The sequence below is a fragment of the Pelodiscus sinensis genome, chromosome 3 (genome assembly GCF_049634645.1).
Source record: "Pelodiscus sinensis isolate JC-2024 chromosome 3, ASM4963464v1, whole genome shotgun sequence".
In the NCBI taxonomy this organism is placed as follows: domain Eukaryota; kingdom Metazoa; phylum Chordata; order Testudines; family Trionychidae; genus Pelodiscus; species Pelodiscus sinensis.
Window position 1 is genome coordinate 42,836,653 of NC_134713.1, and position 18,713 is coordinate 42,855,365.

At 41.4% G+C, this 18,713-nt stretch overlaps 1 protein-coding gene across 1 annotated transcript in view; it reads left to right on the plus strand.

The window, feature by feature from the left end:
* FAM83B (family with sequence similarity 83 member B) overlaps nucleotides 1-18,713 on the plus strand; it is a 55,589-nt gene that overhangs the window by 4,443 nt on the left and 32,433 nt on the right. The window contains exon 2 of the mRNA XM_075923631.1: nucleotides 4,302-4,805. Within this exon, the coding sequence (XP_075779746.1) occupies nucleotides 4,362-4,805 (444 nt within the window). The 5' untranslated portion in view covers nucleotides 4,302-4,361. The remainder of the gene's footprint in view (nucleotides 1-4,301; nucleotides 4,806-18,713) is intronic.

The window sequence follows — 18,713 nt, forward strand, 5'->3', positions numbered from 1 at the left end:
TTTCCCTTTGTTTCAGCTTTACTGACATGTTACAAAGCTATTTTGTTAATAATTGAAAGCAGTTTTGTACTTGTATTTTGGGGGGGGGGTTAATAAAAATTCTTCTCTAAATGAATTTTGTGTTGAGGTTTTTTTAACTGACTTCTCACATCCCACATTTTAAGCTTTTACAAAGTGTTTCACGTGCTTGATTATCCATATCTGAGTCTGGAACTTCCATTGTCCCATTTCTAAATTATAGGGCTTTCTTGTATCACTTCAAAACAAGAAACCAGATTCATTCTTGATGAGACAGGCAAATTGTAACTCAGTGCTCCAGCTCCACTTCTTTTGTTATCATCACTGTTTGTCCTTGTTAAAGGTTTCTATTGGCAGAGGCATCTTAAATCAAAGCTGTGGACTGCATAGGAACTCCATCCACAGAAGTTGCCTTGGAGAATATGCTGCCTACTTTTGGGGCAGGATTAGATGGTTTCTCTACACAAGGACACTCTACAGAGAAGAGGTTGACATCTCAATTCCAGGGCAGAAATTCTGTTGTCTCAGATCCCGCATCAACATCTGGGTAAACTTGATATTAATTCATAGGGTCAGATTCTTTTTTTTTACAAGTTGCCATCTTTTTTACAAAGTGGAGCCCAGAAAGTAGCTGGTTTTTGGTCACCTGAGAAGTCCATTTCTATGGGGATGCTTTCAGATTTTGTAACTGTCTTTTTTGTCATACCCGTGTATGGCCTTGGTGTAAGAGCCGTATTCGAGGAATGAGAGAATAGACAAGAGGAGTGGATTGCACATGGGTTTGCAGTTTGCATTGATAATTATGTGGTACTAGCTGTTCTAATCTGTGCTGCAATGATACAGTTCGACCCAGATGATCAGAAAAACATAACTGGCTCCCTAACACTTTCCCCAGGAAAGAGCTTTAGGATTCCTTTTCTTATTCTTTATATGATCATCACATGGTCATTATTTTAAAATTAAGTGTGTCAAATAAAAGATAATGTGGCGGTTTACAATTTTTGAGCCAGGAGAATTAATGTTAATGACCCTCGGTGGCAACCGTCCACCCACCAACCTACTGCTCCAATCCTTGGTGACATAACCCCTTGGTCCCTGGTGGCGGCAGCTGCCTGCCATGCCCACCATTCAGCCTTAGCTTTGACCCGCAGCAGAAGCAGTTGTCCCCCAATGCAGCTTTGGCTACCAAAGCAACCACCCCCTAATGCAGCCCTGTCTCTGCACCACCAGTCACACAGCCCAGGCCCTGGGCGTAGCCATGCTACTCGCCTTCCAGATGCAGCAGGAAGGTGAGTGCTGCTGTGTGGTTCTGGGAAGAAGGTGGGCAGGGTTAGAATTTTTTGTGTGCAGCTGTGCAGGCACGCACCTTAGAGGGAATACTGCTCCACAGTCATGGTAGGTTTCAGGTGGGTATTTTGGTGCCTTAGGGCAAGGGAAAGCCAAGTAATGCACCATTAGGTGCACCATGGCACACATCACCATCACAAAGGCTTACTGCAAACCGGGCTCTATGCTTGCACTGCTATGGCATCTGTGCGGGTGACCAGTGCACCCAAAGGTGCAAGCACACTGACTCACTCCCCTTTTTCTCACGCAAGGAAGGAGGGACTAGATGACTGCTTTATGGGACGTTGGCAGCATGAGCTCCCCTAACCATGCTGCAGTGTTTTGGTCACAGTGATCACCGTGAGCATAGACCAGAATGCAAAGCTCTCTGAGTCAACAGTAGGCTCCCTAATTGGGATGTGCTGCTTTGGACTATATTCAGTTCTTTCCCACAGCAAGGATATGGACTTTTGACTTTGCAAAATCAGGTGGTAAGAAATTGACCATATTAGATTTGATCTTATTTTGCTGTGCCCCCACTCTAACACATCATAATTCTTGGTAGACATGAACTAAGTCTTCTTTACTAATAACTGAAATCCACCACTACAGTAGCAGCAAAAACCAACCTTTTCCCCCAAGCTTGAGAGTATAATATTTTTGGTGATCTCTGCTCATGCTGCCTCACAGACAGGTTTTAGATTAAATCCTTCATGTGTCTGGCTGAAGCCAGCCTTGGATTGGCCTTTTCCATTGATAAATCTGAAGCTTATTAAAAATCTCCTCATCAGCAGTCTTGGTTTAATTTTCACCCCTATTTCATCCTCATTTATCTAGCTGCTCTCTTAAAACGAATTCAATTGTAAAACTAGCCAATCTGCGGATGCAAATATTACTTGGATTACTATCCAGAAGTGAAACAAAATATCTGAACACCAAATTTTATTTTACAATCAAATTAGTACAATTTGCTATAGGAAGCTTTTAATTTAATTTTATTAGGCTTCATTCAAGTGGTATTTGGAAGCCATTTTCAATTGCATTTTCCTATTACTTAGGCTTGTTCCTGCATAGATTGCTTAAGTAAATGCATATCATACTTTTTGCAAAAACATTAGGAAGATCTTCATATAATATTATATGCTCAGTAACTAAATTCAGCATAATCTATGTTTATCATTTATATAAATAATATCTTACTGCAAAATGGGCTTCCAACTGGGGGTTTCATATTAATTATCTAGCAAAATGTTAGGTATTTGTCTTTGTCCTAAGTTACTTCATACTCAAGAACTGTTCTCTGAATTCCTCCTATCCTTAGGTTATCTTTCTCTGAGTCATATTGTGTGGTTCCCATTGGGATTAGGAAGGTTATGCCATGTTTCTGCTTTCTGTTCTATCTGAGCACTTGCTGTTTTTGTGGGTTTCCAAGCTATTGCTTACCTCCATAGGCCAAAGGTTGTAAGTGCATTGTAGACATTCAGTGCAGTTGTATGTCTGTAAATGAGAGGAAAACTTGGCTCTCTATTCTTTGTGTACTTATTCACTTTGGTTGCGAATATACAGCACCCTGAACTTGAAATAAGATATGCAATTTGCACTTCACAAATTGTGTAATTTATTTCAAATCTAATTCAAAATAGCACTATATAGCACCAAAATAGCACCAAATTTCAAAATAACATGCTATTTTGAGCCATTCCTTATTCCTCATGCAACAAGGCTTACCGGGATGGTGAAATAACGTGCCCATTATTTTGAAAAATATTTTGAAATAGTGGGTGGCTTGTGTAGACGTGGGGTAGCTATATCGGGATTCCTCTGGTATCCCGAAATAGTCATTCAGTGTAGACGTACCCTTTGAGTCTTCCTTGATGGCAGCAGCAAATCCCCTTACAGTTTAATTGAAAAAAGAACAGATGAAATATCCCAATTTATTAGGCTTTTTTTAATATAAACAGTAAGGATATGTCTTGACTACATGCTCTGCCGACAGAGGTATGTAAAATAGGCTACTAGACATAGTCAATGGAGCGGGGCTTTAAATATCCCCGGCTTCATTAAAATAAAAATGGCCACCATGCTGTGCCAGCTCAGCTGATCGTCAGCACAACGCGTGAGTCAAGACATGGATCAGTCGACAAAAGAAGCCTTGTTGACGGATCCGCGTCTTGACTCATGCGCTGTGCCGATGATCAGCTGAGCTGGCACAGTGCGGTGAGCATTTTTATTTTAATGAAGCCGGAGATATTTAAATCCCTGCTCCATTGACTATGTCGGGTAGCCTATTTTACATGCCTCTGTTGGCAGGGGGATGTAGTCTAGACATACCCTAAGATAAAAGCAGCCGCTCCAAGGGGTAAGCAGGGTAGAACTAGAAATCAGATGGCTGAATCATAGTCTGATCAAAATGAGAGAGGAGAAAACTCTTTTCTGGAATAGACCTTCTCATAACTCATGACAGTGAAGTTGGTTGACTTTGGTTTCATAAAGTAAGAGGATTAAATCAGCATGGGGAATACAAAGGTAGCTGAAGATAAGGACATCAGAGGCTGTGGTTTCAGAGACGCCCAAGAAGATGTGTGTAAAAGAGGAATAAGAGAGACTGGAGCATAAAAAAGTAGGAGAGAGGGCAGGAGTTTTAACACTGTTCTAACAATGGTTCAACAAATATAGAGTATTTAAACAATTGGGGAAATTTACAGATTCATTCTCTACATGCAGAACATGCTGGTTGTACTGCAAGACTAGGGATGAGGATATCTGGAATGTATTGCTAGCCCTGTCACATATGAACCTCAGCAAATAACTTACCTCACAGGCACCTCAGTTTCATCAAAGGTGCAAAAGAGGAGGACAACATCCACTTGGCTTGGGTTTGTGAAGCTTAATTAATGAAGGTTATTATTGTTAAAATTGCCAACATCAGTAACCATTTTCTTTCAATTTCCTCTCAGATACATCTCATCCCTGCATGAATGGAAATTTAAAAGGTTTGTCACTGAAAACTGGTGAAAATGGAAACCTCATCTATGCTTTCATCTTTACATGATGAATGCAGATCAGACAACTACATTGAACCTCATTACAAGGAATGGTATCGTGTAGCTATTGATGCTTTAATTGAAGGAGGTTTAGAAGCCTACCAAGAATTTCTTTCCAAAGAGAGATGCTCAGAATTTCTAGCAGAAGAAGAAGTTAATTATATTTTGAATACTGTTCAGAAACTTCCTCAAAACACAGTTTATTCCTCCGACAATGCTGTTGATGATACCTCTTCCTCTGGAACTTATTGGCCTATTGAATCTGATGTAGAAGCTCCAAACCTTGACTTGGGCTGGCCCTATCTGATGCCTGGAATTTCTGGGGGTACAAATATTGATCTACTTTTTCATCCTCCACGAGTACAGCCTTACACAATAAAGGAAACTATTAGGAAGATGATAAGAGAAGCAAGAAAGGTAAACAGTTTAAACATTATTTATATTCAAAGAATGAACAAAGAGGCTGAATAAAATATCAGATTATTGCTATATTCTGTTAGTGGGAAAAGTAATCTGACTGAAAAAGTGAAATAATCTGATTAAAAAGTGGATAAAAAGAAAACAGCAAAGAATTATTAAATTGAGGCCTTTGATAAGAACATAAGAAATGCATAGACCAAGGTTCTCAAACTGAATTGGCACTCCAAAGTGTGTTGCAACCCCATTTTAATGAGGTTGCCAAGACTGGTGTTGGCCCTGTGCCTAGTAAATTTTGAAGCCCAAGACTCATGACACAGTGCTAAATTTACACGCCCCCAAACCCACCGACCCAGGGCAGAATCCTTGGGCTTCAGCTTTGACCCCCTTACACCAAGTGGTAGTGTTCAGGCAGACTCAATCTTAGACCCCCGTCCTGAGGTTATGTAGTAATTTTTGTTGTCAGAAGGGACTCACAGTGCAATGAAGTTTGAGAACCGCTGGCATAGACTATTGACAGGTCCATTGCTTTGACTTTGGTTTTCCTTATGTTGAATATATACTGAATCTTTCATGTGAATGTTATAACAACAGATTTGGAACATTGGACTAGATCCCTACCTGGTATTATTCAATCTATCTCCAGAATTTATCCAATTTGTTGTTTTGATGGGATTTGGTGCTTGTGCATGCATGTGAAGTTGTCTGTCAGTCCTGTTCTTGTCAATTAGCAAATGTTCTACTAATTTTAGTCTGCGATGTTTGAGGAATGTGTCAGAGCTACTTGTAACAGAAAGCTGTATAAGCAAATACACATCTATCCAAGGAAAAGGCATGACATAAGACTCTATACTCACTAGGAATGTAAGAGTTTAACCAGTTAACTGATAAGCATCATTTTACCAGTTCTTGTTAACAGTAAAACTCCCCTGGGCTCATGGGGCGGTGAGTGTTTTACAGTGTAACTGATGGAATTTTAATCAGTTACACGGTTATTATTTTTTAACTTTTTTTTTTATTATTTTTTTTTACAACCCTAATGTTCATCTATGTGGCATGGAAGGACATTGGAAGATTGTCGTCTCAGATTCAGCAGTCCATCCCTGTTCAGTAAACCACTTACCAAAGAGAACTATTTACAGACATGATACGACTGCAGCTAGAATTCAAGCCATGGAAACACAAATTTTCTTTGTGCTGCTTCCTCCAACCCCTTCTCTCCCGCAACCTGTGCTCCTCCCTCTAAGTTCCATATGCAGTTTGTATAGCCATGGTTAGCCTACCAAGGGCACATGAGTGTGTGCTCAACTTTAAGCTCAACTTTAAGCTCTGCTGAACAGTTGCAGGTTGAATCACATGCTGAAATGCTTTGCTGAATTAGAACCATAAAGAGGAAGTGTGTTGATAAGGGAATGGTGAGAAAAGTCAGTGCTGCCCCCAGTAAGCATCGCTTCCTAGGAAGATCAATCAATACCACAATTAACCATGCTGCCAGTACTGACTTCTCCTTATGGAGTGGACTTGGATGACCAGACAGGCATACTGACTTCCCTGTTAAGGACTGGGGACATGTCTTTTCTATGTGTTTCTTTCCCACCTGCAGTTCATGCTTCTTGCATTGATTCTGACCTACGCAGAGGATGAATGCTCAAAATTTTGAGTGAATACTCCTGTGTGTATTGTGACATAGGAAAGATTGGATGTGGCTCTTACCTGCTTTTAAGGAAAGATCTGTGTGGTACTGTAGGTATCTAATACTTGATTTCAACGATTTCTATGTTAATACAATGATTTCTAGTTCGTGGCAATTGATTGATCAGTGTAGTTCCAAACAAGGGAAAAACAAAGTTTAATAGCAGCATTAAAACTGTCAAGCCTTTTGATCAGATGGGCTAGGTTTTTCAAGCAGTTAACATTCAGTCTTGAAGGGGGAAATGTTGTGAGTCTGGGTCTTATGAGAAAAATTGTATCTGCAGGTATATTATTTTAGCACAGTTATGCTTAAAGAAAGTTGGACTGTAGTGGAGATACTTAAAATCAGCTGCAATCAGGGGCGGATATAGGGCAGGGTGAACGCCCCACGCTTAAAAAAGCCCCGCGCAAGCGCCGTGGCGCCACCGCACATGTGCATGGCATCACGGCGCATGCGCCGTGGCAAAGGGGGGGCCCCGCGGAGTTATGCTGCCCGGGGCCCCGCAAAACAGTCATCTGCCCCGGCTGCAATCCATATGCTGCCCGGGGCCCCGCAAAACAGTCATCTGCCCCGGCTGCAATCCAAATGTTTTAAGTCCAGTTTGTAATATTAGAACTCCAGAAAGGACTAGGTACCTACCAAGCAAAGTAAACTGAGACTTTTTCATTAAAATGCGTTACTTGTTGTATAATGCGGTGTGGTCAAAAGAAACAGTCCTCGGGAAAAAGAACTTAATTTATAATTTGGTGATGAGGCCCCAAATGTTTCTCATCTTCTTTTACCCCCCTCTAAAGTCAATGAGAATTTTGTCTTCAGTTTAAGAGAAATAAAGCAGATCTTAGGTGTGTAAAATAAACTAGCTTGAGACTAGAGGCAGTGATTGATACAGCAAATAATCGAGATTCTATTAAAATGTTGGGAGATTTACAGGGAAATATTCTTTGTTTACCTCTTTTCTCAAGGTTAGTGATTATGTATATTAATTTTGTAAACTGCTTTCTTTACTGAGGCATGTTTTATAAATGTAATCACTGACTAATGATGAATCAGTCCTACCAGAGGAAGAATGTCAGACGTAAGTCTAAACTATGCTTGGGGAAAAACAATACCCATAAAAGGTGTGAGAAAATAATCTTTCCAATAATGTTTTACGTAATAACTTAGACCATTGTAGAAATGTAAAATCCCATTTAATCAGTTAACTGGTTAACTGTTAGGTTTAATTGATTAAGTGGGAATCTGTTGATGGGGATCCCAGCCCACAGGGCTGTTAGGTTCTGGCTGTGGGGCTGCCAGCCCTGCAGGGCTCCCGACTCTTCCAGCCCTGGCCCACGCTGCAGTGAGCCATGGCCTGGAGCAGCCCTTTGCCCATGGCAGGCCACAGGCGGGGGATTGCTCCCGGGCATTGATTAACTGATTTCCAGTAAGTATCACCCAGTAAGGATGATGCTTACTGTGTAATTAGTTAACCAGTTACCTGTTCACTTTCCTAGATCATTGTGAATAATAATAAAAAGATTAATACAGCAAAATGCATTACATGTAAAAATTAAGTTTAATTCAGGATGGTGAAATAGCCATGGTAAGAAAAAGTACAAAGCCACCTTGAAGTAACCCATGGTTTTGCACATCCTCTGAAAAGAAATAGAGGATGGAGTAGGACAGATATAGTTTTTGTAGAGATAGTGCTTATGAGTGACTATGACTGCCTGAAAAGCTTAAGTGAGGGTTAGATCATGTATAGGTGTCTGATTTTTCAGGCGCTTCGAGACAAGAACCACAAAACAGGAGAGCACTGTCTCCAATATAATCTTGTGGAGGCCACTGTTGGCCTGGCATCAGTATCACCTCAGTTGATTATAGGGAGTCCCTTGCTATGTAGGAGTGCTCTCCCGGCCTTGCCTGCAGACAGAGGAGTATATCCCCCTCACCAGAGCGCACTCACCCTCCAGAGAGCCAAAGAAGAGAATGGCTTCATTAAAGTCTTCAGTGCAGAATTCCACAGCTGCAGAAGATGCCAGCCAATTTGGCATAAAGGTAAAATGCTACTTTTAGGCCACCACTGCCTGGTGTGGCATCATAATGGCTCGACCAATCTAGAGGTAATGTCTCCAGTTCCCATACTGGGATTAGTGAGGATAGCTGCTTCTTTGAAGCATATGCAGGAGCTATTGCCTTTGCTCAGAGAAAGGCATTTTGGTACTACTCTCAGAGTCTTATGCCAGTATAAAGGATTTGCTGAACTTGACCAGTTGTTTGGTCTTGACAGTGCCTTGCTAGGCCTGTTGAGACAATGAAAACCCCACATTTGCCTGAATTGTGAGTTCAATTGTAAAAAAAATCATAATGGGTTACAATAACCTCTAACAACAAATGTTAATGGGAAAAGGGTATGAAAGGAAGAAAGAAAACCTGAATTAGTCTAAACAAAAAGGCCAAGTTAATATAAATCAAGGATTATGTTGAAATTATGCTAATTAAAAACAGTAAATGTGGAACTGGATGTTAATGAGCTAAAATTGGTGTGTTGAATATTAGGCCTAACTGGTGGAGGGGCTGTTCCATCCATCACTCCCTTTTAGGGTCCTTAAAAAGAGAGATTTTGTGGAGAAAGTTTAAAAGAACAGACAGAAGCTACTGGAATAAAATTCACAATCATTGCTGCCATCCTTACCTCCACCCCCACTACTTTCTGGAACTCTAGACCTTTATCATTGTGTTCCTGAGAGGTGTCCTGACCAGAACGGCTCAGAAACTGTGGGACCCAAATGACCTTGCCACCCCTGATGGTTCCAGCTGAATCTCAAACCCCATCTGGGATGACAGTTATCTTTAATACTGTGGAAGAAACTCTCAAACAAGGGGAATTTTCCATCTAAAGGAAAATGGAGCAAATATGAAATGGAAAGTATTAGCTGTTTATTTTCTTCTGTTCTTTATCTTTAATTAAATGGTTAAAAGCACTTTTAATGGTGTATTTGTCATGGCCAAAGATTTTTTAACACTGTTAAACTGGGTTAACAATGGATTATTTTAACACCTTTTAGCCTATATAGTCTATCTAAACTATTTTCTCAGGTCCATCACCTGTTGATTTCCATTCTATGTCCTGCTGCAGTAGCAATAACATCAGATCTGGTATTGCTTCCTGTAATCTTGATGCTGGCTCTAAAACCAATAGCAGTCACTCAATAGCAGTACACAGCACGGATTACTAGGAAGCCTCCCTATTGTTATCCAGAACTGACGTGTCCATAGGATAAATCAGGTCGGCCGTTCTAGGCCCAGCACTTTTGGGGACCCCACAGCAGCTTCCCCAGTTGTCCTATGAATGAGTGGAACATGGGTGATTATGGGGGCTTGGCGTGGCATGATAGCAGGGGCCACCCCCCTCCTTCCTCACCTGCCCTCAATATATGAGCAGTGTGAACTGGAGCTCCCACAGCCTGCTCTGTCCCACCACTCCGCCTTCCTGGCCCACTGCACTCGGCTTCACGTGGTGGCCCTGGGACCCGGGCACTCTGCTTCCCAATGCCATGCAGAAGCAGGGGGCAGCGAGCCAGGAGAGGTCAATACAGTGGGGCAAAGTGGGCTGCTCTGGCTCCTGCTACCCATGTGGTGAGTCGGGGGTGCAACACGTGCTGCTATACAAGGCCTTCCCATAATTCCCCTGGATCGTATTGCTTGGGGGAGGGGGTGAAGCAGGGACATGGCTTGGGAAAGGGATAGAGTAGGGATGGGGCCTGCAGAATGGGGATGTTCCAGACCCTCTTCCTAGGGCACTGTGGAGGTTATCCCAGATCCTGCTCCACCCTCGGAATGGCCCTGATGTTATCTCTGAAAATGCAGACCCATGATAGATCATGGTTCTGATTTCTTGCGATACCAGCTGCATTCCAGTTCTCTTGTTTCCAGTCAGTACCTCGGTCCAGTACTGTGAGAAGTTATTTTAAAACTCTGATCACATATACAAAATGTTTTTCTGATCCAAAAGGATCAGCCATGTTAACAGTTCAATATGAGTTCAGTTCTTACATGAAATATCATGCTGCCAGCCAATCCTTTGGCATCTAAAGCTAAAGATTTACTATGAAGAAAGAAAAGAAGAGAGTTGCACTAAATGGTAAAACAGAAAGACTTCAAAGTCTGTCTATCAGGTTCTTAGCAGCATTGGTGAATCTCCTGACTTGAAAGTCCCTCTGCAATACATACACAGGTTGAATGGGACTTTCAGTCATTTAAGTTAGTAGCAAAGTTCCCCCAGAATTAAGAAGCAGGAAAGAAGACTAAATGGAGAAGAGGTAATTGCCTTTTATAGGTTTTTTTTTTTTTTTTTTGCTATTCAGGCTTTATTTCCTTTGTTCCAAGTAAGCTGCCCAAAGCATAGCATAGAAGCCTTAGAATTCTATCAATAGGCATGCCCCTGCCTGTCTTACTGAGTCATAAGGTGTAGTCCTTGTTTCTTTCAGTGTGTTCATTGTTCAATTGATGTTTTTTGATGGTTCATCAAGCAGGCCTAATTCTGATGCGAATATTTCTGGGGGGTGTCACCGAGAAACATAGCACAGATTTGGAAATACAGATGTCCTATACATATCTATAACTTACCATACAAATTTATACAAACATATAAATAAGATCATCATATTTGGCAAATCATGACTTTTCTGTGGACGTCTTATGTGGCATATCCAGATTCCTTGCAATTTTACAATATTGGTATACATAATATCCTAAATCTTCCATACAGTGTCAGAGTCTGTGCTTCAAGCAGGACTCAGCATCAATAATGCAATGGCACTCTTAGTAGGGTTTTCTTCTGTTTCTTCTGAATATCTCATCCTCTTCAGCACATGAGACCCTGGTATAGAAGTAGTCTTCTATGGAGGAGCTTATGGAGAAAAATTCTCACAAACTTCAAGCACTTTACACCTGGCTACATGAAGGAAAGTTGCTCTCCCCACTAATGCTCCGTGATAATGCTGCTAGTAATTGAAAGACACCATCAAAGCAGAGTGAAAGTGACTCACAAAGGCACAAAAAATGCCCCTTTTGGTAGAAAGATGTATTCAAATATGAGGCTAGAGTCTCACATAGCAAATAATCAAGCTCTTTTGGCCCATTCTGATTATTCCCGTTGGAGTGAATTGGCCAAATTAGGGTCAAGTTGTCAGAGGACTCTCAAGTTGTCATAGGACACTCTTAGGATGTCTTCCAGTCTTTCACAGTGATTGCAAGGTCCACATTGCAGATTCAGCTGCCAGAATCATGGCAACAGCAGTAAGAAGCACTGGTCATTGTGGTTCTAGAGGTCTGAGGTACAATAGACCATTGAAAATCTTTGAGGGTTGTGGCTTATTTCCTTAAAGATGGATGAAGCATTGCGTTCATTAAAAGATTCTAAGGAAGCACTTAAATCCTTGTGTCTAGATATATGAATACTATTTTGTCAGTTTCTTTCGAAGCAGCTTTATTACATGCCTAAACAGGCACGCAGTACAGACAGAAGCATAAACTGAAAAGGAGGAGGCTTCGCCATCTGCCTAGGCAGCCTCTGCCAAACAGCTGCACACCTCCAAGCAGTCAGTTTCGTTCCCCTGTTGAGAAAAGGTATGGGCAGTATGCCATTCTCACTGAGAATCTAACTCACTGCCCTTTGGGAACAGATGATCATGTTTCCAAGTGTGTTTCAATCTATCACCTCAAACACATGGGTGCAGAGAGAAGTGGAATTGGGAATTTACCCTTTGGTTTCTACCTTCCACACCCCTTCCGAGGGGCCCATCTTGTCAATCTGCACTAACCTAAGAAGTGCAGCCTTTACGTTCTTTGGGAAACCTAGAAGAATTGGGGTTGAGGGATCTACTCTTCCTACTTTCCATTACCCTAAATGAGAGCTTCAGAGGGGTAGCCAAGTTAGTCTTTAACTGGAAAAACAAGGAATAGTCTTGCAGCACCTTAAAGACTAACAAAACACATAGATGATATCATGAGCTTTTATGGGTACAACCCACTTCTTCAGATGAAACTCTTCGGAAGTGGGTTGTACCCACAAAAGCTCATGATACCATCTACATGTTTTGTTAGTCTATAAAGTGCTGCTAGACTATTCGTTGTTTTTCCAAAATGAGAAGGCATCTCAGGTCCATTTTGGACTGTTGAAACTTAATAAGTCATCGAGAAGCTACAGTTCTGATGTTTCCCTTGCAACTGTTGTGTCTTTGCTGAATCTAGGAGATGAGTATGCTCTGCCCTCCGCCTGCAATCCACTCTGCCCAGAAGAAATTTCTAAGGTTCATAGGGGATGAAAACCATTTTCAGTTCACATTTCTACCCTTTGGCCTGTCATCTACCCCAAGCTTTTTCACGAGATGTATGACAGTGATAGCTGGACACACATGCAAGAGTATTCAGTTATACTCTTATTTAGGTGACTGGCTGGTGCCATATTTGTTCCTTCAGGAGGTAGAGAGAAGAATCCTTTGAATGTGCCTTCTATGTTCATGCTTAAACAGGAAATGTTCCTTATTCTGTTTAATGGTGGATCTCAGCCATGGGATCCATCTTGAATGTGTTTTTCATTACTTGTGATGAGAGGCTTCTCTATGCCTATCCTCCAGTACTGCCAGTTCTCAAGATCATTTTCAAGATGAAAACAAGATCATAGTAAAATGATATTCACTACTACACCAGCCTGGGAAATCAGCTGGAGTTCTTATACTTGTGCAAGTTGTACACTAGGAAACCCTTCTGTAATATCACAGAATCATGGATGCATGTTGCACCCAACACTCAGTCTCTATTTTACTTTTTCTTGTATCCACTTTTTCTTTTTCTCTTGTACATGAACTCTCATAAAATCTCTTTTGAGACTCATTTTTTATTAAATAAACTTGTTTTACTTTTAATTTAAACCAGTGCTGGGTTATGAGAGAAGTGATTGTTAAAAGCTTACATCTTGATTCCTGTGTCTAAACCCAAAGATGCACTGGCTGTGTCTACATTGGCACCCCTTTCCGGAAAAGGGATGCTAATGAGACACTTCGGAATTGCAAATGCCGCGGGGGATTTAAATATCCCCCGCGGCATTTGCATGAACATGGCTACCGCTTTTTTCCGGCTCGAGGTTTTGCCGGAGAAAAGCGCCAGTCTAGACGGGATCTTGCGGAAAATAAGCCCTTTTGCGGAAGATCCCTTATTCCTACTTGAAATAAGCCCTTTTCCCGAAAGTAGGAATAAGGGATCTTCCAGAAAAGGGTTTATTTTCCGCAAGATCCCGTCTAGACTGGCGCTTTTCTCCGGCAAAACCCCGAGCTGGAAAAAAGTGGCAGCCATGTTCATGCAAATGCCGCGGGGGATATTTAAATCCCCCATGGCATTTGCAATTCCGAAGTGTCTCATTAGCATCCCTTTTCCGGAAAGGGGTTCCAATGTAGACACAGCCACTGTGTTTGGAAGCAGTCCAGAAAGTTCTTAATGGTAGGAAACCATTCACAAGGGCTTCACAAGTCAGGTTTGGAGTTCAGCTCTAGAAAATTGCAGCTGGCTGCAGTTTTGGTGTTTCAGTCTTGGGTTCCTGCTAGCACTGTATTCTCTAACCATTTGATCTTCAAGTTCTCTAAAGTTTTAGAAAGATTTTCGGCCTACCAGAGACCTGACTTGATGCTAGGGTTTCAACTTAGAACTATCTGATCTTGTGAATCTTTAGTCACCTGTTTGTTGTTACACCTGTCAGCAAAAATGGCTTTTTTAACAGCCATCACCTCACTGAGAACAGTAGGGGAGCTCCGTGCCCTGATAATAGATCCTGCATGCAGAGTTCTTTTTAACAAGATCAAGGTGCTGTTTCTACCACCCTAAGTTTCTCTACAAAGTGGCATCTGATTTTCACTGCTACCATTCATATATTTTCTGATCTATTCCAAAGCCACATGCTCATAAAAATGAACAATAGCTCCATGCTTTCGATGTTTACCAAACACCATTTTAAAAATCTATAATAGAAGACTTTTGAGGTATGTTCTAGCTGCCCATTTCCTATCCACAGTGAATGAGACTACTTCCTGTAACACTGCAACAATTGTCCAGGGCTACGTCTACATTGGCCCCTTTTCTGAAAGGGGCATGCTAATTTTACAGGTCGTAATAGGGAACTCCGCAGGGGATTTAAATATCCCCCGCGGCGTTTAAATAAAAATGTCCGCCGCTTTTTTCCGGCTTTTAGGAAAGCCGGAAAAGAGCATCTACACTGGCCCCGATCCTCCAGAAAAAAGCCCTTTTCCGGAGGATCTCTTATTCCTACTTTGAAGTAGGAATAAAAGATCCTCCGGAAAAGGGCTTTTTTCCGGAGGATCTGGCCAGTGTAGACGCTCTTTTCCGGCTTTTCTAAAAGCCGGAAAAAAGCGGCGGACATTTTTATTTAAATGCCGCGGGGGATTTTTAAATCCCCCACGGATTTCCCTATTACGATCTCAAAAATTACCATGCCCCTTCCGAAAAAGGGGCCAGTGTAGACGTAGCCCAAGTGTATCATTGCTATAAGATCATGGACATGGCATGTTTGGAAAAGCTTTCTGTACTAGAGCACACCCAATCTCTATAGCTTTTGTGGGAAATGTTCTTTTCATGGACAGCTATAGAATAGCAATATGGTTTTCCATACACACTTTTGTTACATATTATGTAATTACTGATGAATCAAGGGAAGATAAAAATGTGGAGAAAACTGTTCTCCATTTCCCCTTCAGTGAGGCTCCTACCTCCTCTTCCGTTAGAAACTGCATGGGAGTTGAAAACCATTCTACCTAATGGAGTAGTTTTCAACCTGTGATGTGCAGACATCTAAGAGGGTCTTCAAACTGTGTTTAAAGCAGTGAGTAACAAACTAGGCTAGTCAGTAGACCACATGAGTGGTCCTCCATCTCAGTGAACCACAAGATTGTTATAATCAAGATGGTCTCCTGGGATAGGGTAGTTTTGATAACTGCTTGCATGCCTAGAATTTGCAGGGCCTGCTGATCAAACCATAGCAGCACTTTGATGTAGAGGGAGCATACAGATTTCATGATGTTGTGTGTGATCAGTGCTCACCTCACTTCATGTGCCCTTGCTTTTCATGAATATCGTTTTTGTAATACCGGTAGGAAAAAACCCTACAGGGATGAAAACTAGCAGAATCTGGTAACCCTATGCATGGGCAACAGTAAACAAAATGTCTGGGACACACACACAACCCATTGGGCCACAGGTTGCCCACCACTGATCTAAGGGGTGTGCAAAAAGTAACTATTATTTTGACCAGTCATTTGTTTTTCTGATCAGTCAAAAGTATGTCAATATCCCTACTTACATGTCAAATGCTGTATGTTATCTTAGAGGCCCACATTTTAGCACACTTACACTGCATCAAATGTTGTGCCAAGCATATACAACATTTACAGTAGACTTTTGTTCAGTCAGTTTTAGGTTGAAGACTTCTGTGGTAGGATTCTGTGGACCACAGGTTGACTTTTGAAAAAGTCCACACCTACATTTGAATTTTCTTAGGGTATGTTATGGGGCAAGATGGCTTCCCTCTGAGCAGGAGAATGAAGCACCACTACACTCCCCCTGGTGGGCAGAACTAAATGTACATTGCCATCTCACCAGAAGGTCCAGGGTGGGACAAGAAGTATAGTACCAGAGGAACTGTGGGGACTGCCATCAGATGAAAGCCTCGGTGCTCATTTGGGGCTGAAACATTGGAGGGAACAGACTCATTTCTTCCAGGGAGTTGAGTTCTTAACAGGAGCCCAAACTAGGCCTTGAGTGGAGCTGCACCCTGTGGCTGAAGGAGATAGACCAATTCCTAGAGAAACTGTGGGAACTGCCATCAGATGAATGCACTGAGGAGCTGTAATGACTGCTAGTGGCTGAGTATCCTGAGAAGATAGAGTACCTTTGGGCTGTAGGACCTTACATTTCAGACTAGGGTAGGAAGTAGCCCAGGAGAACCAGACTCTGGTCTGGTTCTGCTGCCGGTGTGTGAGTAAGCTTGTTGTGGTAGGATTGCCCACAGACTCAGTAGCAGAACACTCCACCACTGTTAGGGCCCTGGGCAGGAACTTGATGGAACTGTGTGAGCCCATATCCTGTCCTCCCTTAAAACTGCTACTGACATCCAGTGCAATTGAAGGGGTGTAAGTGAAGGCAGAATTCAGCCCTGTGAAAATGTTTCAGCAAGTATTAATTTTCTCCAAGTGCTCTGTGGAGTCAGCTGTTTTGAAACAAGTGTATTGCAAGTTACATCCATCATTCCAGCGATCACTTGTTCTCCTGTAAAATGATTTATGGATATTTAAAATCTTACCAGTCATGCCTGTAGCTTTCAGGCAAAATTTTGTATTACTACCTTTTGAGAGGTTGTGTCACCACCTGCCCTGTAACCCTAGGAGCTGTACATGCTTTGCTTCTGTGGCTCACTGCACTAACAACCAGCAGACAAAGATACAGTTTCCTGAGTGTCAGTGTGCTGTTCAGCCTTGATTCAACATCATGACCCTGGTAGCCTTCCTGCAAAATAATGGCCCTGCTGTGAGCTCCATATGCCTGGGTTATTATTTGCAGAATGACCCTAGTCCAGATTTAAAAAAAAAAAACCCAAACCCTAAACTCACAAACATCTGCCCTGAAGTGTCCACCTTTCTCCTGGAACACTCTGAGTATTAATAAAGAGTTGTGGCTCCCTTATTAAGTGCCCAGAGACATCAGCCTCCTCTTTTGAAGGACCCATCTTTGTCACATTGCAAGAACTCTTGCTCCTTTTGTCTGTCCGGTAGATGCCAAGATGGTTTAATTCCACTGGAAACTGACAAATAGCATGTCTGGGAGAGAACCTTCTTCTCCTTTTTTGGTAACAGACTTTTAAAGAAGACTGTGAAGAACTTCAAAAAGATCTCACCAAGCTAAGTGATTGGACAACAAAATGGCAAATGAAATTTAACATTGATAAATGTAAAATAATGCACATTGGAAAAAATAATCCCAACCAAACATACAATATGATGGGGACTAATTTGGCTACAGCTACTCAAGAGAAAGATCTTGGAGTCATTGTGTATAATTCTCTGAAAATATCCACTCAGTGTGCAGCAGCAGTCAAATAAGCCAGTAGAATTTTAGGAGTAATTAAAAAAGGGATTGAGAATATGACCAAAAATATCATATTGCCTCTGTATAAAACCATGGTACGCCCACATATTGAATTCTGCATACAGATGTGGTTGCCTCATATATTGGCATGAGAGAAGGTTCAGAAAAGGGCAACAAAAATGATTAGGGGGTTGGAATGGGTCCCATATGAAGAAAGGTTAAAAAGACTTGGACTTTTTAGCTTAGAAAAGAGGAGATTAAGGGGGGGTCATGATTGAGGTCTATAAAATCATGACTGGTATAGAAAAAGTGAATAAGGAAAAGTTATTTACTTATTCCCATAATATAAGAAGTAGGAGTCACCAAATGAAATTAATAGGCAGCAGGTTTAAAACAAAAAAAGGAAAGTTTTTCTTCACTCAGCGCACAGTCAGCCTGTGGAACTCCTTGCCAGAGGATGTTGTGAAGGCCGTAACTTTAACAAGGTTCAAAAAAGAGCTAGATAGTTTCATACAGGTTAGCTCCATCAATGGTTATTAGCCAGGATGGGTAGGAATGATATTTGTTCCCCATATAGGTTTTTATAGACTGCAATCAAATCACCCTTTAACATTTATTTATTTATTTAGCCATCCTCAATTTATTTGATATCTTGGTGCTGCAACACCATCAATCTGAAATGTCAAATGATTTATTGAAATGATTGTTCAACTTTTTATCTAATGGCATCAATAGCTATTATGTATCTCTTGCAAATTGAAAGAGTCTGCAGCTCAACTGCATTTATACATACACAATAATAGCTAGTGGGATATTACTAGTTGGCTTAAACATAAAAATAATAATTCTGCCCACAAAATACATTCTGAAGATAAACTAAGGCCCTATGCTTCCAGGAGTTACACATATACTTAACTGTATGCATATGAAAAATCCCATTGACTTCTCATGCCTAAGTCTTGGCAGGATCGGTACCTGAGAGTGTAAGCATGTATCATTAGGGAGCTGAGTTTAAATATCATTGAAATAATCTTTCTCTTAAATTATGCTGCTGTATATATGTATTGCTTGATGGGAAAATGAGG